This window comes from Sphaeramia orbicularis, chromosome 1, assembly GCF_902148855.1.
Source record: "Sphaeramia orbicularis chromosome 1, fSphaOr1.1, whole genome shotgun sequence".
In the NCBI taxonomy this organism is placed as follows: domain Eukaryota; kingdom Metazoa; phylum Chordata; class Actinopteri; order Kurtiformes; family Apogonidae; genus Sphaeramia; species Sphaeramia orbicularis.
The window spans coordinates 47034022-47050158 of record NC_043957.1 but is presented as its reverse complement, the minus strand read 5'-3'; the positions used below and the strand labels follow the sequence as shown (position 1 = coordinate 47050158).

Sequence of the window (16137 nt, the reverse complement as noted above, 5' to 3'; positions counted from 1 at the left end):
CAGGAACAAATGTTATGTTATTGGCTGTGCTGTTTTGTCCTGTTCAACCTACAGCTGAACATTTTAGGTAATTGGCTTGAAGTTTGGACATATTTTAAGTATGGACTACAACCGCTGCTGCTGATAAACAATTATGGGGTACTCGGAGAAATGTTCGTCGGAAGTCTTGACCTTATATGTGCAAATATCACGACGTAACTAGTTATAGATGTAACAAATTAAGCAAGAATCAAAACAGGTTGTAGAAATCTACTCGATTTTTGCCGGAATGAATATAAAGATAGCTTTGCAGCACCTGGAGGGTTCAAATTCAAACTTTCTGAACTATTAGGGTCCAAATACACAAACAAATGTACCAAAAACTAATAAAAGTGGGTTTAGCAAAATATGAGCCCTTTAAGTTTGCCTAAAGGTAGTTATCAACTTATATCAACTTTATTGGGAGGGCAATGAGTTAACCTGATTTGAGTAAACTTCAGTGTGTAAACTAGGAGCAGTAGTATAAATAACAGTTCAATTATGATTACATTTGTTAATGATTATTTCAGACGGCTGTGCATGTTTGTCAGCTGTAGCTTGTTTGTTTCCATTTTTCAGATCAGACATATTAATGAGGCATTTTAATCATATTTGAAGAATAAAGGAACGCATCCCCAACGATAGGTTATATATAATAATTGGACACTTTGAAGACACATGGATCACTTTCAAATTCTTTTATTGAACAGATTCATTCATGACTGATCAGTTCTGCAACACATCATCATCATCATCATCACTGAGGATGACTGCCAAGTAAACACTGAGTTATTTCAAACAGCCTGGTTCTTTTACTTGATTCCGCTATTGCTCATGGTTTGGGCTTTGCACACTCCTTTACCGGCGACTTCAAAGGCAGCTCCCTTGTAGGTTGCAACACACTGGCCGTCTGTGAGCAGGTCTGGCTGAACCTGCTCCCAAATTTTCTTTTTGGGGTTCAGCTCTTTGTCTGGCTCACCTGCAATCAACAAATCAGTTTGATGCATTAGAGGTTCGTCTGGTCTCTATTCATCCATCACATGTGACGGAAAAACGGATCCAGTACAGATACAGTATGAACATTTTGTGGTATGTTATGTCCTTGCATAACCTACACATGCACTGTTTTAATAAATTCAAACACAATGATAGATGACTTTCCTTCATGGGTTTTTCATAATGAACTCACACTGATCCTGTGTCATCGCACTAAGGCCAATAAAAATGTGAACAATTGACCAAACATTATATTACAGCTCTATCACGCCAAGTCTCATTTTATTCCTCCCACATGACCTGTGAATAGCCTTTTTTTTTTTTTTTTTTTTTTTTAAATCAAGATCTATTAATGCATCCACGTTTTAAATCTGCCATTTCTTCTCACCATAATTCAAAACATCTAAACCAAACTTCTCAGAATTGAGACATGAATCCAGGGAAAATAATTACTACAAGCTCTCATTTCACGTCGACTTTGTTTTGATGTTGCTTGGCATTTGTGAAAAACTACAGGCGGTACTGGCTTGCTTCTGTCTGGTGTCAGCTACACAAGCATCACGGGGGTGTGAGGACACAAATGTGTTTCATTTCCCAAAGTCTGTGAATTGCGCCGGTTTACAACTCAAGAGTGGCAACAATCAGTTTTGATCAGAAGCGTGAAAGAGGTTTTGATGAGCAGCTTATGTGCATTCTTAAGTTCCAGCAGAAACACTGGGCCCCATTAGAGGAGGAAATGTGGGCAATTACAACCATGTCCTCACACCAGCAGTGGATTGGTTGTAATTGAATCTGTACTTTGAGGTTGGTGGGAGAAAAGATGGAAACTAGGGAAAAGACAAAATCGTCTTTCACCTCTTATTTCAACACAAAGGCAAGCCATCAACCCATTTCCATCGTCACCCTCGCCTTTGGCTCCCACTGTTTACCGATGAAGCACGTTTGCAAAAGATGGTCTGAATATAACTTTTGTTAATGCAAGCCATAAAACAATGTCTGTCCAAAGGGTTTTCTCATGAGTGCTAGAGTATTAGGAGTGGCTGAGACATGGGTATTGAAGGAATGAAAGCCTCGTCTGAGCCGTGAGTATCTTCATCATACCTTCCTCTTCTCTTATTCCGTTGGGAACTCCCATTTTGTTTCTTGGTCTCCAAAGAATGCACAAATAAATGAATATCAAGACAAATTCCCTGCAAACTGCTATCATAAATTTGAATTTAAGGAGGACCAGAGAGATATAAATCGTGTCTAGTTTGGCCAACTCTTGGTGTGTGTGATTGTTTTAAATCCTTTTTTTCTGGATTTCAGGCCACATGCAAAGGGGGATATAGTCTGAAATACTTTTGACTGGATTGTGCCAACAAACTTTAATCTAGCATCTATTTCAAAGTTTAGTACAACTAGGTTTAAAGGTTAAGGTTAGCTCACTTTATTATCGCCGTTGAGACATTCATACCGAGCATCTAGCATTAGCATGAACAATTTACAATAGCACTTTCACATCAGGGGCAGTGAGCTACCATTGAAGATGCTCAGAGACCAACTCCAGATCTTCATTAGCATTGTGGTTAGTGGGGCTAGTAGGAGATTAACCGCACTGTTTTAGATGATTCTGTCTGGGAATTGAAGACAGAACGTTCGAGCTGTGAGGTGGAAGCGCTGACCATTATGCTACCACACCACCCAATGAAGGATTACACACCAGAGCCTTTCTGTGTTGAGTTCACCTGTTCTCTTTGTGCCGTGCAGTTTTCCTCAAGCTCCCCCCACTATTAAAAACAGGTACATTTATGGAGAATTAGTGTTCAGTTTCTAATGCTCCGTATATCTGGAACAAACTACCAGAAAATATCAGGTCTGCTGAGAGTCTGAGTTCTTTTAAGTCAAGGTTAAAGACTGGCCTGTTCACTGTTGCCTTTGACTAAAAGGCTTTTTAAATTTTATATTCTCTTTTGAAGCTCTGGACTGCAACTCTTACTTTAATATGTGTATGTGTTGTTTTCTTACTTGCTGTTTTTAATCACCTTTTATATGTTTCTTTTATAATGTTTTAAATGTGTTTCTTTTTCCCTGTTGTTGTATTTCAATGTCCTGTGTGAAGCACCTTGAACTGCCTTGTTGCTGAAATGTGCTATACAAATAAACTTGTCTTGCCTTGCCTTACATTTAGGTTAATTCTACCGGCAGTCCTGTTGACCACTGTGCTACTGAAGATCTGGAGTTGGTCCCCGAGCACCTTAAATGGCAGCTCACTGCTCCTAATGTGTGATAATGCTAATGCTAATGCTAATGCTAGGTACTGTGTCTGTATCAGGGTGGCTAAAATACAAAGGCTGATCAAGTGATTTTTTTTTTTTTTTTAGCTTAACCGAATTAAAAGAAATTAAATATGTAATTCATGTATAACTAAATACGTAATTATTCTGTGTGCTTCTGGGACCTGTTAAGTAAAAAAAAAAAGGTAGACACTTTTTCACTTATGGCAGCTCTGTATTCATTACCAAACATTATAATATTTACTGATAAGACTGCTCCTCATTTGAGATAAACTTGTTGGCTTAATTAATGTAGAAATATGACCAAAATGTGACAGTACTGTAAGTAAAACAAAAAAAAAAAGAGACTGGTTGGCAACAGCTGCTAAACTTTAAATTTGCAGAGTTTTCCCTTATTTTTCCTGGATTAAAGTCTTGTCTTTTTAAAGCTATAGAGTAAAATAATCATTTATTTATTTAAAAGCATGTCCTTAAATGCAACTTTAAAGTTAAAACTAGATTAAAACTCAACCACACATTTAAGTGTATGAATTTGTGACACAATTGAATCTGGATGAAAACTTACTCAGCCTTAGGTACCGTTGTCTTAGTTTAGGAGTTTGTATTTTTTTTTTTATATTTTCTTAAAATGGTTGGACTTATCTTTCAGGCAGGCTATAAAAAGTAGGTTACATTCCTAGCAATAAGCGTTGATTAGACTGTCAAAATCAGCAGTCACAGGTCATTTAGTTGCCAGCAAACACAGCTATGGAGTCGTCTAATGAGAGCTTTCAGTGGAGTCCTGAGAACGCTCCATGACCAGTGTCTTCAGAGGAAAGAATGTAGAAAGTGCTGCGTTGTTTCTGGCAACAAGAAAACTAAATGACGGTGGGGGGGGGGGGGGGTATTTTGTGGGAACCTGGTCTTTTTAGTTGAGTTGACTCAGCACAGTAATATCCAATGGCTTTACTCAGAGATGTCCAGTGCTTTAAAATTACCCAGAGTGCAGTGGGGCAAAGCAGTGCGTTAGAGTTACCTGCGAAGCCCTGGAAAGTGACTCTGTCTCCTGGTACTGCGCCGCTTGGAGGGTCAAGGATTTCCACCTTCTCTGGTGAACTTGCACACATGACCATGGCCTGGGACACGACTCCTCTCATCTTGGCTGGCTTCAGGTTACACAACAGAACTGCCATGCGGTTTTGCATCTGCACCAGGGACAGAAAATTAAACGTTTTACAGCCCATAAGCACCGCGCAATAGAAAATAAAAAAAGGAAAAACCACCTTGGTCTAATCTGTTCTGTTTGGGACTGAAAATACCAGAATCCACTTTGTACAATATATCAATTCCAAAACAGCTGTCTGAGGGTTTACCGTTTCTACGTCTCATTTCATAAACCAAAGGCAGCAAACAGGAAAACATTTCACTTTTACATCGGCAGACCACTGAAATTTCCAAAACGCAGAAAACGGAGGTGGCTCGTGCCAAAAGCCAAGAAAAAGAGAAATCCAGGCGCTCCGTAAGATGATGTATGTCAGATCTTAGAATGTAATCAAGCCTTTGTTGGTAGGACACTCCTTATGAAATGTGCAATATAAATCTTAAATTACAATGTTAGAAAGAACTGCCTAGTGAGCCGTTGGTAGTAGTTTTCATAATTCACATCTGACTGAGTTTTGGCAAGGCCAGATATTATGTGAATATTTTCTCACAGTATTTACAAAACAGTGTCTTCAACCTGAGCAATATTTTATGTGTGCTGTTGAAACTTGTCTTAACAGTTATTCTTTGATTAGCAGAGTTATATTTCTAAATGGAGCCCATAATTTATCCTAGTACAGCAGATATGTGGAGTGCTGCCATAACATCCATATTGCATTTCAACAGAAATTTCACTCCTGCTGACTGACACGAGTAAATATAATAAAGACACTTAATGAGAATGTCAGCTACTACTATAAGAACTATGCAAAAAGTACTACATAATCCAAAACAATTATAGCACTGCCTGTGTGAATAATGTATGACTGAAATATTGTCCAAAAGGGTGTTTGTAACACTGTGTATCTGCCTTGTTCAGACCAAAAGGAAGACAGTGATACATTCAGTGACCTTCGACATGATATGTTTTCACTGTCAGCTGTGCTCATCACAATCTTTCCATTTTAGTCCACTCTTAATTGTCATACAATGCTGTAAAAAATGGAAAGTGTGTTTGAGTGAGTGTTTGAACTAGGGATGTAATTATCGATAAGAATTTTCCTCGATAAAATTATTAATTGTCGGTAAATTGCCCTGTTCCACAGCATTCAATTGATCGTTAATTGAGCGATAAGGTCAACCAACTAATGATTAATGGATTAATCGATAATTTGCGTCCCTAGTTTGAACAGTTTGAACTTAGCTATACATAGGTCCTGGCAATATATTGAACTACTCTGACTGACAGAAGTGTTACTTTCTGAAAATTGAGAAAAATGCTAAATCTAAATTATTCCCCTGGAGATATTTTTGCTTGTATAAAAATTCTAAATGCCACCTGTTTGCTTCTTGTATTATATTAATTGCGAGTTGTGTGTTTCTCAATCATACGTGGTGTACAGTCTCAGTAAAGAGTATTTTTGAGGCATGTTTTATCTTCAGTTCCTGTAGCCAGAAAACTATCCATCGACATCAGATATTGTCCATAACATTGACATAAGTTGTTGTAGTAACTACTGTTTCTCTAATGGATATCTGTGTAAAAACACTGTACTACTACTGTGAACCTAACATGATTTATATTCATTCATTCAATTTCCAAACCACTTAATCCTCTGGAGAGTCGTGGGGAGGCCAGAACATATACCAGCTACTACTGGAGGAAGGCGTAAATATACGAGGACCAACAACCATTCGCTCTCACATTCACATCTATGGGTGATTTAAAGGAGTGATATTTTGCTTTATTTTTAAATTAAATTATGCATTTTAGAACATTTCCCTGTGGTCTATATAAACTACAAATGCTATGTTTGGGTCTGAATTCTTCATTAATTCAACTCCACAGGTCCATCTTCAACCCTATTTCTGAGTAATGACACCAGAAAGGTTGTTTTGAGCGCTGGCCCTTTAAATGCAAATAAGCCACTTCATGCCCCACCCCCTCCAGGTTGTTGACTGTGCTGCTCTGTCCCGTTCAGTCAACAACTGAACATTTTATGTAATCGGCTCAAAGTCTGGACATATTTTCAGTATGGACTACAACCGCTGCTGCTAATAAACAATTATGTCATACTCGGAGAAATGTTTGGCAGAAGTCTTGACCTTATATGTGCAAATGTCGTGATGTAACTAGTTATAGATGTAACAAATTAAGCAGGAATTGAAACGGGATGTAGAAATCCACTTGATTTTTGCCAAAATTAATATAAAGACAGCTTTGCAGCACCTGGGGGGTTCAGATTCAAACTTTTTGAACTGTTAAGATCCAAATACACAAATAAATGCAACAAAGACTAATAAAAGTGGGTTTAGCGAAATATGACCCCTTTAGACTGGCCAGTTAACCAATTAAGGTGCATGTCTTTGGACAGTGGGAGTACTCGGAGGGAAAGTACGCAATCATGCAAATTCCATACAGAAAGGGCTACGCCTACCAGCGGTGGTGGTTGGACAGTATTATTAATGCGTCAGACTGATGGTGACTGCTGCTGTGCTTAATACATGCTGTGTCTGTTTTACTAGCAAGCACGGTCATTACAACTGCCTAAACATTCCATTTATTTATCTAGGTACTTAATTTTTTTTACTTTCTGTTATTCTTGTGTGTGTGTGTGTGTGTGTGTGTGTGTGTGTGTGTGTGTGTGTGTGTGTGTGTGTGGTGGTGGTGGAGGGGGGGGGTCGCAGTCTTGACTGATTAATTGTCCATCAGCTTTTCTCCAAACCACAGACTTCTAATTGCGACAGGCCTACCTTTAGCATAAGTAAAATACACAACTTGTATAAGACAAATCTGTTCTCCCTGACACCTAATGACCCTAATCTAAAGCATATTTAACTGTACCCACACTGGGTATGCAGGGTTTCTTTAGACTCAACAGTGCTAACATTTTAATGCTAGCATAGCTATAAAAGACGGGGGTTGTACCTGGTCCAGGGGTATGTGCTTAACCAGCCCGCTGACCACAGTCCTAGGAGAGGCTTCCCCCACGTCCACCTGCTCCACATACAGACTGTCAGCATCTGGATGTTTCTCTGCTGTGATTATACGTCCAATGCGCAGGTCCAAACGAGATACGTCCACTTTGGCGTCCTCTTGGCTGGGGGCTGCCTGCTTCTTCTCAGCTTTCTCACCTCCTGGCATCAAAAAGAGACAAATAGGGAAAATGTGGATACAGACACACTTTGACGTCTATTTCAATACTGCTAATTTACTGAAAATAAAGCCTGATATGACATATTTTGGCTGTTTGCCTTTACAGCATGGAAAGTCGGACGGTAGCGATTGGTCATGTGTTAAGGAAAGGTTAGGAGAGGAGCATCTGAGAGGGTTTTCATGCTATTATGCTAAATGTGCATGATATTATAGGGAATGTTTGTTTAAAAGCGCTGAGAATATTTCAGCCAACCGGTATGTTTCCAAGGGAAATTATAAAAAACAAGACATAGTTGAAAAAACACTGGACATCCGTCTGGAATTCACTTTAATTTCCTCTCATAAAAGAAAGCAGAATCTACCAATGACAGGCCTCAGGGTGGCATGTGTTTCCTGTCATCAATAAGTAAACACAACAGATTACGGAAATTACTTTTTCACTTCGTCTCAGAGAGGTGAGGTACATACCACGACTTAACGACAAAACCAATACCCAATTTTGGCTGAAAATGAGCGCTACATGATCCAGTGACATAGCAGAATAGCAGACGCTTCCTCTCAAGAGACAAAGTAGCTTTCACTCGCTGGGTTTTCTTACACACATTCATTCCACTGGATCGCACTGATCAAATGATCACCCAGTCTTTAATCATTCATCTGAGCCCACACCAGTCCTGAAGAAAATTAATTCCAACTGCTGCCTTTGATAGTTAACATTTCTCCTCGGTGTAATCTTTGCTCTCAGCATAACGTAACATTAACAGTAATTTACTGAGGTTACACATGGGTTATTAGACAGACTGTAGATGGCTCTTTGGACGAGGTGCAAACATGACAACATTAAAACGTGGAGGAAAAATTAAAATATACAATTAATAAAAGACGCATCTCTGAATAACAGCATTGGAACATCTGGAAACAAATGCAAAACAGGCCAATGGGTTTGTCAAAGACTCACCGTATTTTCTCTCTCACTCCGACTTAAAAACTTATAAACACATCCAGTGCTGATTATTTTCTGTCTTCACCTGACACATACTCTGACTGATTAAAAAAGCTTACACCTAAAATCAATTTGGATATTTTTGTAATTCAGTATTAATTAACCAAAACTTTGCAGCACATGTAAAATGTACAAAACACTTGAAGTAACTCATTAATTACATACTTATGCTTTTAGGATTTAGTCTTATGAGGCCCTATGGTGACACACTTCCACAAAATATTGACATTAAAAGTTTAAAGTGTGATGTTTAGTAATTCCTAGAAATGGGTGCAGAAAAGGTTGAATTTGCAGTGTTTGCTTTACCCTTCTGAGCTATTCAGTTTGGGGATAATCACTCAAACTAATAACAGTAATGAACCAACATTTATGACTAATGCTGTATGCAGTTCACTCGATGACCACTGGTGTCATTAACTAAAAGACTTTTTGAATTTTACACAACTTTTTTTAATATACATTTTTTGTCATTTAACCTTTATTTAACCAGGAAAAAAGTTACTGAGATTAAAACCTCTTTTGCAAGAGTGTCCCGGCCAAGACAGTAGCAGCGGACATTACAGACAATAGAGATTTTATCTATACATCCACACTAAAAATATACATAAAACACATAATAAAACTCAGTTCTAAAACCATACGTAAATCACAAAACCAAGAACATACATATTAAACACCATCAATAATTTAAAAGGGAATAAAAAGATACGACAATGTTCCTTAAAAGCATTTCAAAGCAGAACCTGATTCAATCAATTAGAAAAAATTACATCCAGATTTGTCCCTTTCCCATTCGTTTAGAATGACTGTGAATGTATTTACAGAGACCAGCTCCTTTAGTTTTATCTCCTTCTGTAAGTTGTTCCAGGCAGTGAGAATAGAAAACTTAAAAGTTTTCTTTCCCAGCTCTGTCCAGATTTTTGGAACACGTAGGGATAACAGATCCTGGGACCGGAGACTGTAATTATTAAAGTCATGTACCTTTAATAAACTCACAGTGTAAACATGTAAAACTGTCCAATCACCTTATATTAAAAGCAAGCAGTGCGCCACGTTTTTTTTTTTTGCTGTTACCTTTTTTCTCTGGCTTCTTCTTTTTACCCTCGTCTTTTGGAGCAGGACTCTGGACAGCCTCAGCAGGAGAGGCAGAAGGTGCTGGGCCTGAGGTTTTCGGTGGGGTGGGCTTCGAACTGCACTCAACAATGGTCTCACCTGTTGGCATAGCCACTTCTTGCACTGCACACACAAAAAAGCAAGAATTGGCTTTTCTCAAGCAACTGTGGTGCGCCAGTGTTGTAGAATGACTTTTGTAAAGATGAATGAGACAAACAATTCATGCAAAGAATATCGTTAAATTACACTGCTCCTTAGTTGCCCCTTTCCACACACAGACCTGCTCGAATCAACATAATACAATGAAATGATACAGAGGGAGCTTTATTTACACATCCAGTGGGAGGACTGCGCTCCTGATGCAAACAGTTTTGATGGGAAAATCACACAGTGTCCTAGTTGATGGAAACGAGGAAATGGGGCCATATAGCAGGGAACAATGTCCTGCCATAACTCTCCAGAAAAGAAATAACCCATCATTTAAGGCGCCTGATGTTTGAATTCCAACAAAATCTAGTGCCTGTGTCTGACAAACATCGGTCTGCAGGCACACCGCGGTCACCATAATGCTTTTTAATTACCTTAATTCTATGTCTGAGATCAGGACCTTTCCGGTTTATCTTGGAATTACGGGCAATAACCTTAAACTCCTGACATCACCTTTAAATTTCCTTTCAAGAAATCCTTTCTACGATTTAAAGATCCACACCCTATGGCAAATTTCAATGAAACACGATGTTTATTATCACAGTCTTCCTTGCCTGCAGAAAGTTTATTAAGACACAATTATAGACGCAGTCAATATTATGTTTTCTCACTGTAATAAAATCAGCACAGTCGACTGAAATTCCTTTAAAATAGGGTCATATTTATCCGCTGTTTGATTAAGCTTTTTATGCCACCTTAAAGTCATTGAAAAGAAACCCCAAATATAAACATCACAATTAGATACAAACTTAGTCCCGCACATACTGGAATGCATTCCGTCAATGTTCCAACACTAACATATTGAGTTTTTTGAATGAGGTTAAATTGCTTGTTTCTTACAATCCCCTTTCATTCCTGCAGCTTCTTTCTGGAAAACATTAAATGTGTGCTTCAGTGTCAACGCATGTCAGAGCCACAATAGCAAACAGACATGTCGTCCCTATCACTCTAATGGGTATGTTTGAAGCAATATGGCTTGCTTTTAATAAAAACAACAGAAAAGATCTGGCAACAATGGGTTGAGGCGAGAATGCACAAGATGTTATCATGATAGCACAAACCAAACAATGCTCTAATGAGCAGCAACTGACATCAAATGTTCAAAGTCATGCCCACAGAACCGCGTCTATAACTTGATATAAAGAATAACAACATCAAGGTCTTTTATAAAAGACAAACAAACATTTGATCCATGGTGGAAATCTTTGCTGGGAATTAGGATCAACATACCTCCTCTCTTCTTTTCTTTTTCCAGCAGCTGTTTTTTCAGTTCCTCAATGTCATTCTTCAATTTGGCATTCTCCACCATCAGTTTCTTCTCCTCTCTGAAGCTGGCCTGAACCACTGCAAAAAAAAAAAAAAGAAAAAGAAAACTCCTGTTATTGCTCAGCACAATAATGAAATCTAACCTCCCCACAGGAGCTTCAGAGAACTGATTCTTAAATAATAAAAAGGACAATGCCCACTAAATCATGTTGATTTTTGTAATCAATATCGTGCTTCCTTTGGAACTGAAGAAAAAACTGCCCAATAATTCAGTTATCTCATGTTTATCTCTGTCCAGGCGACACAAGGTAAAAGATAAAGTGTAATACGACTTGACTTCTGCTTAAATTGACTTTACTTAATATTTTACTTATTACTTAATATTTTTGCAGAGGGCAGCAGGAACAGGGAAGTTAACAGACAACCTGCACTGCCTGCTAAAACGCCACATTTAATTACTTTGTATGAAAGGATATTTATATATTTAGCAATCACATAAAGCATTTTGACATATCAGTGTCAGCCTGGTGTCGAGTGTCCTCTTACTGGCTTTCTCCTTAAGCAGCTGGACTTGCTGTTTGAGGTATTCGATGATCTGGTCAGCCTCAGCTGCTCGCTGCTCCAGCCTCAACAAAGGATTGTGCCCCGACATCCTGACCAGTGAGCGAGCTAAAAACCTAACACACACACATATAAAAGACTTACAACCAGCGCAACTCAACAAAGTGCAATGAGAGACAGATTTTAAGCACATATCAGAAGGGAACAACATATATCATATTTGTATTCATAGTCCAATATTATCAGATTTAATAAGGACCGGGTCTGAGTTTTTAATAAAGTCAGAATATTTCAATATCTTTAGATTTTATCGGTGGTGTGTTTCCTTTCGCTTCAAACGCAGGTAAATGGTCACATACAATAAATACCTTTCAAGATAACACACGCTCAGCTTTGGCAGCATATAAAGTCATGCTCCTCTCAAGCAACATGTTGAACATCTCTAAAGATATATGTGGATTGTGAAGTTACAAGGTTTGCATTCCAGTACAACTTCACCACAAACTACAGCCTCCAAAATGACCGCAGAGTTGAGACAACTTCTCTCGGACAGTCTCAACAAAAACTCAAGGTTGCAATTTCCAGAAGGTGGTATGTGTTGTTGTGTTGGTCCATCAGACTGCATTATTACATCGTGTAGGGGTTCACTTTTTTTTTTTTTGGATTTGTCTGTAATATATTGTTGTGGCAATGTTTGACCACTTTATTATGATATACACTGTAGAGCATATTCCCACTGAAAAAATAAGGCACCATGAATGCCATCTTGAAAAATGTCTGTCACAACATTGACATTCTAATGTTTTGTGTAGTCTGAGAAGGTAATGTGATTTTATTACTATTATACTTTGACTGATTGTGAAATAATCTGTGACATTGGATGACAGCAGAAAAAATTAATTGAAATCAAATCAGCAATACAAATAAAAAACAGATTTCAAAGTTGTCAAACTGATAGAATGGGCTATGAAACCTAACAGTCTTAACAAGCTCCAATTTTTTAATCAAGTTTTTCATTTGTTTCCCTAATATATATATTATACATCAAATTCATTGTGCTGTTGAAGTTCAAAAGGGATTAGCTACTCAATCGCATGAAAACTGGACACCACTTGAGGCTCAGGGTAATGCTCCTTTATCATGTTGAGCTGGGCAAACTACCACTTGAAGAAAAGAAAAGAAGGATTTTTATAAGGCTGAGGCATGGAGAAGAAAACTTCTTAGACATATTACAGAGAGGCGCTGGAAAACAACAGCTGGCCTGAGATGAAAACAAAATGTTGGGGGATGAGGAAATTAGAAACACAAAAGAGCTGGAGTTGATAAAATCAAGGATCAAAGCATTGCTTTTTGTGAAACTGAATTGATTTAAACAGCACCAGTGGTGGAGTAATAACAAGAGCCACATAAAGGCTGACCTCATTTGGATAACCTTTGAAAATGGGTCCTGGCGGTGAGGTACGGTCCACAGCATAAAGACAAGAAGACAACATTTCAGTTTTGGATTTCAGAGAAAACAGTCAAATGTGTTAACAGTGGTGATGTGGGCTTTCATGATGAAAACATCCCAACTGACTTCTATTTCAAAACACTGTCTTTCAGTGAGTGCAATTTACCTGTCTTCACTGAAAAAGAGATTAAATATCTTTGAATATTCCCCTGATTTGTTACTGTAAAAACTTGGATCTTAACCAGAGCACATGGGACAGCACAGACTCCACTGGGAAAAGGCATTCAACTATGTCAACAATTCCCAGTCTGCTAAAAATAGACCTGACTGATTGTCTCAGCTATACAAGACCTTGTTAATCCTCATATTAAAGCATCAAAGACAGCACTGTACACAGCAACTCAAGTATGTGTTTTCATTTCAGTTTCACTTAATCAGCAGCATTCTTGGGTGTAAAAAAAAAAACAAAACAAAACTACTCCAAGATGATATTTCCATACACTCCTGTCAATCCAACTTAACATATACAGCATGACGAGACTTCAGAATCCCAGCACCATGTGAGAATATTAGAATAACCTCACTCTAACTTAAATTAAAAAAAATAATAAATAAAAAAAATAATAATGAGCCTAATTTAAAACCTTATGCATATAATAGTTCTCCTTGTAACACGTCAACTATAATGTCAAAAAGAAACAATGGTTTCGTATCTATAGCTTACATAAAATATCACGTTCAGAAGACAATAATTCAAGGACAGCCAATTGTTAGATCTGGTTCTATGAATTCTGATTTCCATTTAAACTGTATCAACATGGTAAAAGCTACTTGTTCAGTTATAACGTTTCCTTGAACTTAGAACAAATATAGCTTTAGTCTACGCATACATGCATACTTAAAATAATCAACTGACTATTTTATTTAGAACAACGTGAACATGGATGTAAAAAGTGAGAAACAATTCAACAATCCTTTAAATCCACAGTTTTTCAAACAGCAAACCTCTTATCTCATGTTGTGACCATTGGATTGTACTTTATAGTAGCTAATGTTGCGTCAGTAAAATCACTGTTAGCCGGCGGTGGCTCACGTATAGTACATTATAGTCCACTGTAACAAAATATATCTTGTTTTTTAGCTAACTCTTTTGTTACAACACGAGCTACACAGTTCGTTAAGGATTACAGGACGTTTACGACTCAGTCACGGCATAATTCAGATATCACAGAGGTTTTTCAGACTTACATGGACCCTGTGCACCAACCCCACACGTTTCACTCAGCGCTGGGGGCTTGACAGCTGCTAGCCGTGCTAACGATAGCTAAGCTAGCTTCCAGACAGGCATCTGCACGGACAGCTACAGAGAGGTTGGAACAGGACCCAGGGACCAGATCTGTAAACCATCGAGATGCGACTCATTCCTTACTGCTACGTTAACTCTGCTAGCAATATGTTGTGCAGATCTGATAACGTTGCCGACGTGTAAGTAGTGAGCGTCAAGTCCCTGTATGTAATTATTAACTTGAGATAAAAAAAATAAAAAAAATAAAAATTGTGTAAATACCCGGAACATAATTTAAGTCTAACTCTATTTACCACAGCTAACTGATACAACTTTTTTTTTTTTTTTACAATCTTAGTTATGTTTATAGGAGGCGTCAGTGGCTCAGTACTTCGCTGTACTGTTGTCGCTTGAAATTTACGTCATCGATCACGTTCACTCAGCTGTTCCCGTCAGATCGCAAAAAGAGGAAATATAATTCATTTAGAAAATATTTAACTTCAAGTGAATGTTTTTGAGATGACCATGCAGCTTTGCTATTGAGTGTAAGTAAATCTGGGTAATGCACATTATATCATTGAATCCTTTGGGAGCAGTGGGGTTGTTTACAGTGGATGGAAGCGTAGCATGTATTTACTCTCACTATGTTTCTACGATTTTGCCTATTTTGGTTCCTGTTTACCACGAATATTATTTATTTGTATATCATATTCTTAAATTCTCCATGCCTTCTACCCTTAATAGTTGGCATTACTGTAATAATATCACGGGCAGTCAGTGTTTCACTGTAAACCTGCAGTACAGCCTACACAGCAGAGCTTACCCTGAATGACTTGTGTATCTTGGTGCACTGTTGTTTTGTTGTTAGTGCTCCAAAAATTGCAGGATGAGGCCCCTTAAAGATGCTCAGCTGGGGGCCTTCACCTTCTTTGCCTCCGCTCTCCCCCATGATGTCTGTGGAAGCAATGGTCTGCCTCTCACTCCCAACTCTATCAAAATCCTGGGACGTTTCCAGATCCTCAAGACCCTGACTCATCCCAGACTCTGCCAGTATGTGGACATCTCCAGAGGAAAACATGGTATGACTTTATTTTGAAAAGTGGTATAGTTCCTTTACTATTTTTTTTTTCTCACATTTTTGAATGTCAAAACTACATTCTGTGTAGTATTAATACATGCCTACTTATCATTACTGAGTAAGAATAAATCTTTGACACAATCATGTTTATGTTAACAATAAAACCATATACTGTATATACAGTGTGGGGAAGCAAAATTTACAATGAACATTTAGTTGTTTTTTCTCAGCAGGCACTACGTCAATTGATTTGAAACCAAACATACATTGATGTCATAATCATACCTAACACTATTATCCATACCTTTTCAGAAACTTTTGCCCATATGAGTAATCAGGAAAGCAAACGTCAAAGAGTGTGTGATTTGCTGAATGCACTCGTCACACCAAAGGAGATTTCAAAAATAGTTGGAGTGTCCATAAAGACTGTTTATAATTGAAAGAAGAGAATGACTATGAGCAAAACTATTACGAGAAAGTCTGGAAGATGCTATTAAAGAAGAATGGGAGAAGTTGTCACCCGAATATTTGAGGAACACTTGCGCAAG

At 38.0% G+C, this 16137-nt stretch overlaps 2 protein-coding genes across 5 annotated transcripts in view; one reads left to right on the top strand and one right to left on the bottom strand.

The window, feature by feature from the left end:
- Window positions 1-701: 701 nt before the first annotated feature.
- aimp1a (aminoacyl tRNA synthetase complex interacting multifunctional protein 1a) overlaps window positions 702-16137 on the bottom strand; it is a 28401-nt gene continuing 12965 nt past the window's right edge. The window contains exons 1-7 of one of the 4 annotated variants that reach the window (XM_030140522.1): window positions 14475-14569; window positions 11762-11892; window positions 11180-11293; window positions 9704-9865; window positions 7399-7607; window positions 4306-4474; window positions 702-997 (exon numbers count right to left, since the gene is read on the bottom strand). In XM_030140522.1, the coding sequence (XP_029996382.1) occupies window positions 831-997; window positions 4306-4474; window positions 7399-7607; window positions 9704-9865; window positions 11180-11293; window positions 11762-11892; window positions 14475-14476 (954 nt within the window). In that variant the 5' untranslated portion in view covers window positions 14477-14569 and the 3' untranslated portion in view covers window positions 702-830. Of the gene's footprint in view, window positions 998-4305; window positions 4475-7398; window positions 7608-9703; window positions 9866-11179; window positions 11294-11761; window positions 11893-13194; window positions 13215-14474; window positions 14570-16137 lie in introns of those variants that run through there. The other 3 variants (XM_030140541.1, XM_030140513.1, XM_030140531.1) reach the window with 3 other exon arrangements.
- The window catches only part of tbck (TBC1 domain containing kinase), a 44550-nt gene continuing 43332 nt past the window's right edge, over window positions 14920-16137 (top strand). Inside the window, exons 1-2 of the mRNA XM_030140503.1 lie at window positions 14920-15056; window positions 15380-15590. Coding sequence (XP_029996363.1) covers window positions 15398-15590 — 193 coding nt within the window. The 5' untranslated portion in view covers window positions 14920-15056; window positions 15380-15397. The remainder of the gene's footprint in view (window positions 15057-15379; window positions 15591-16137) is intronic.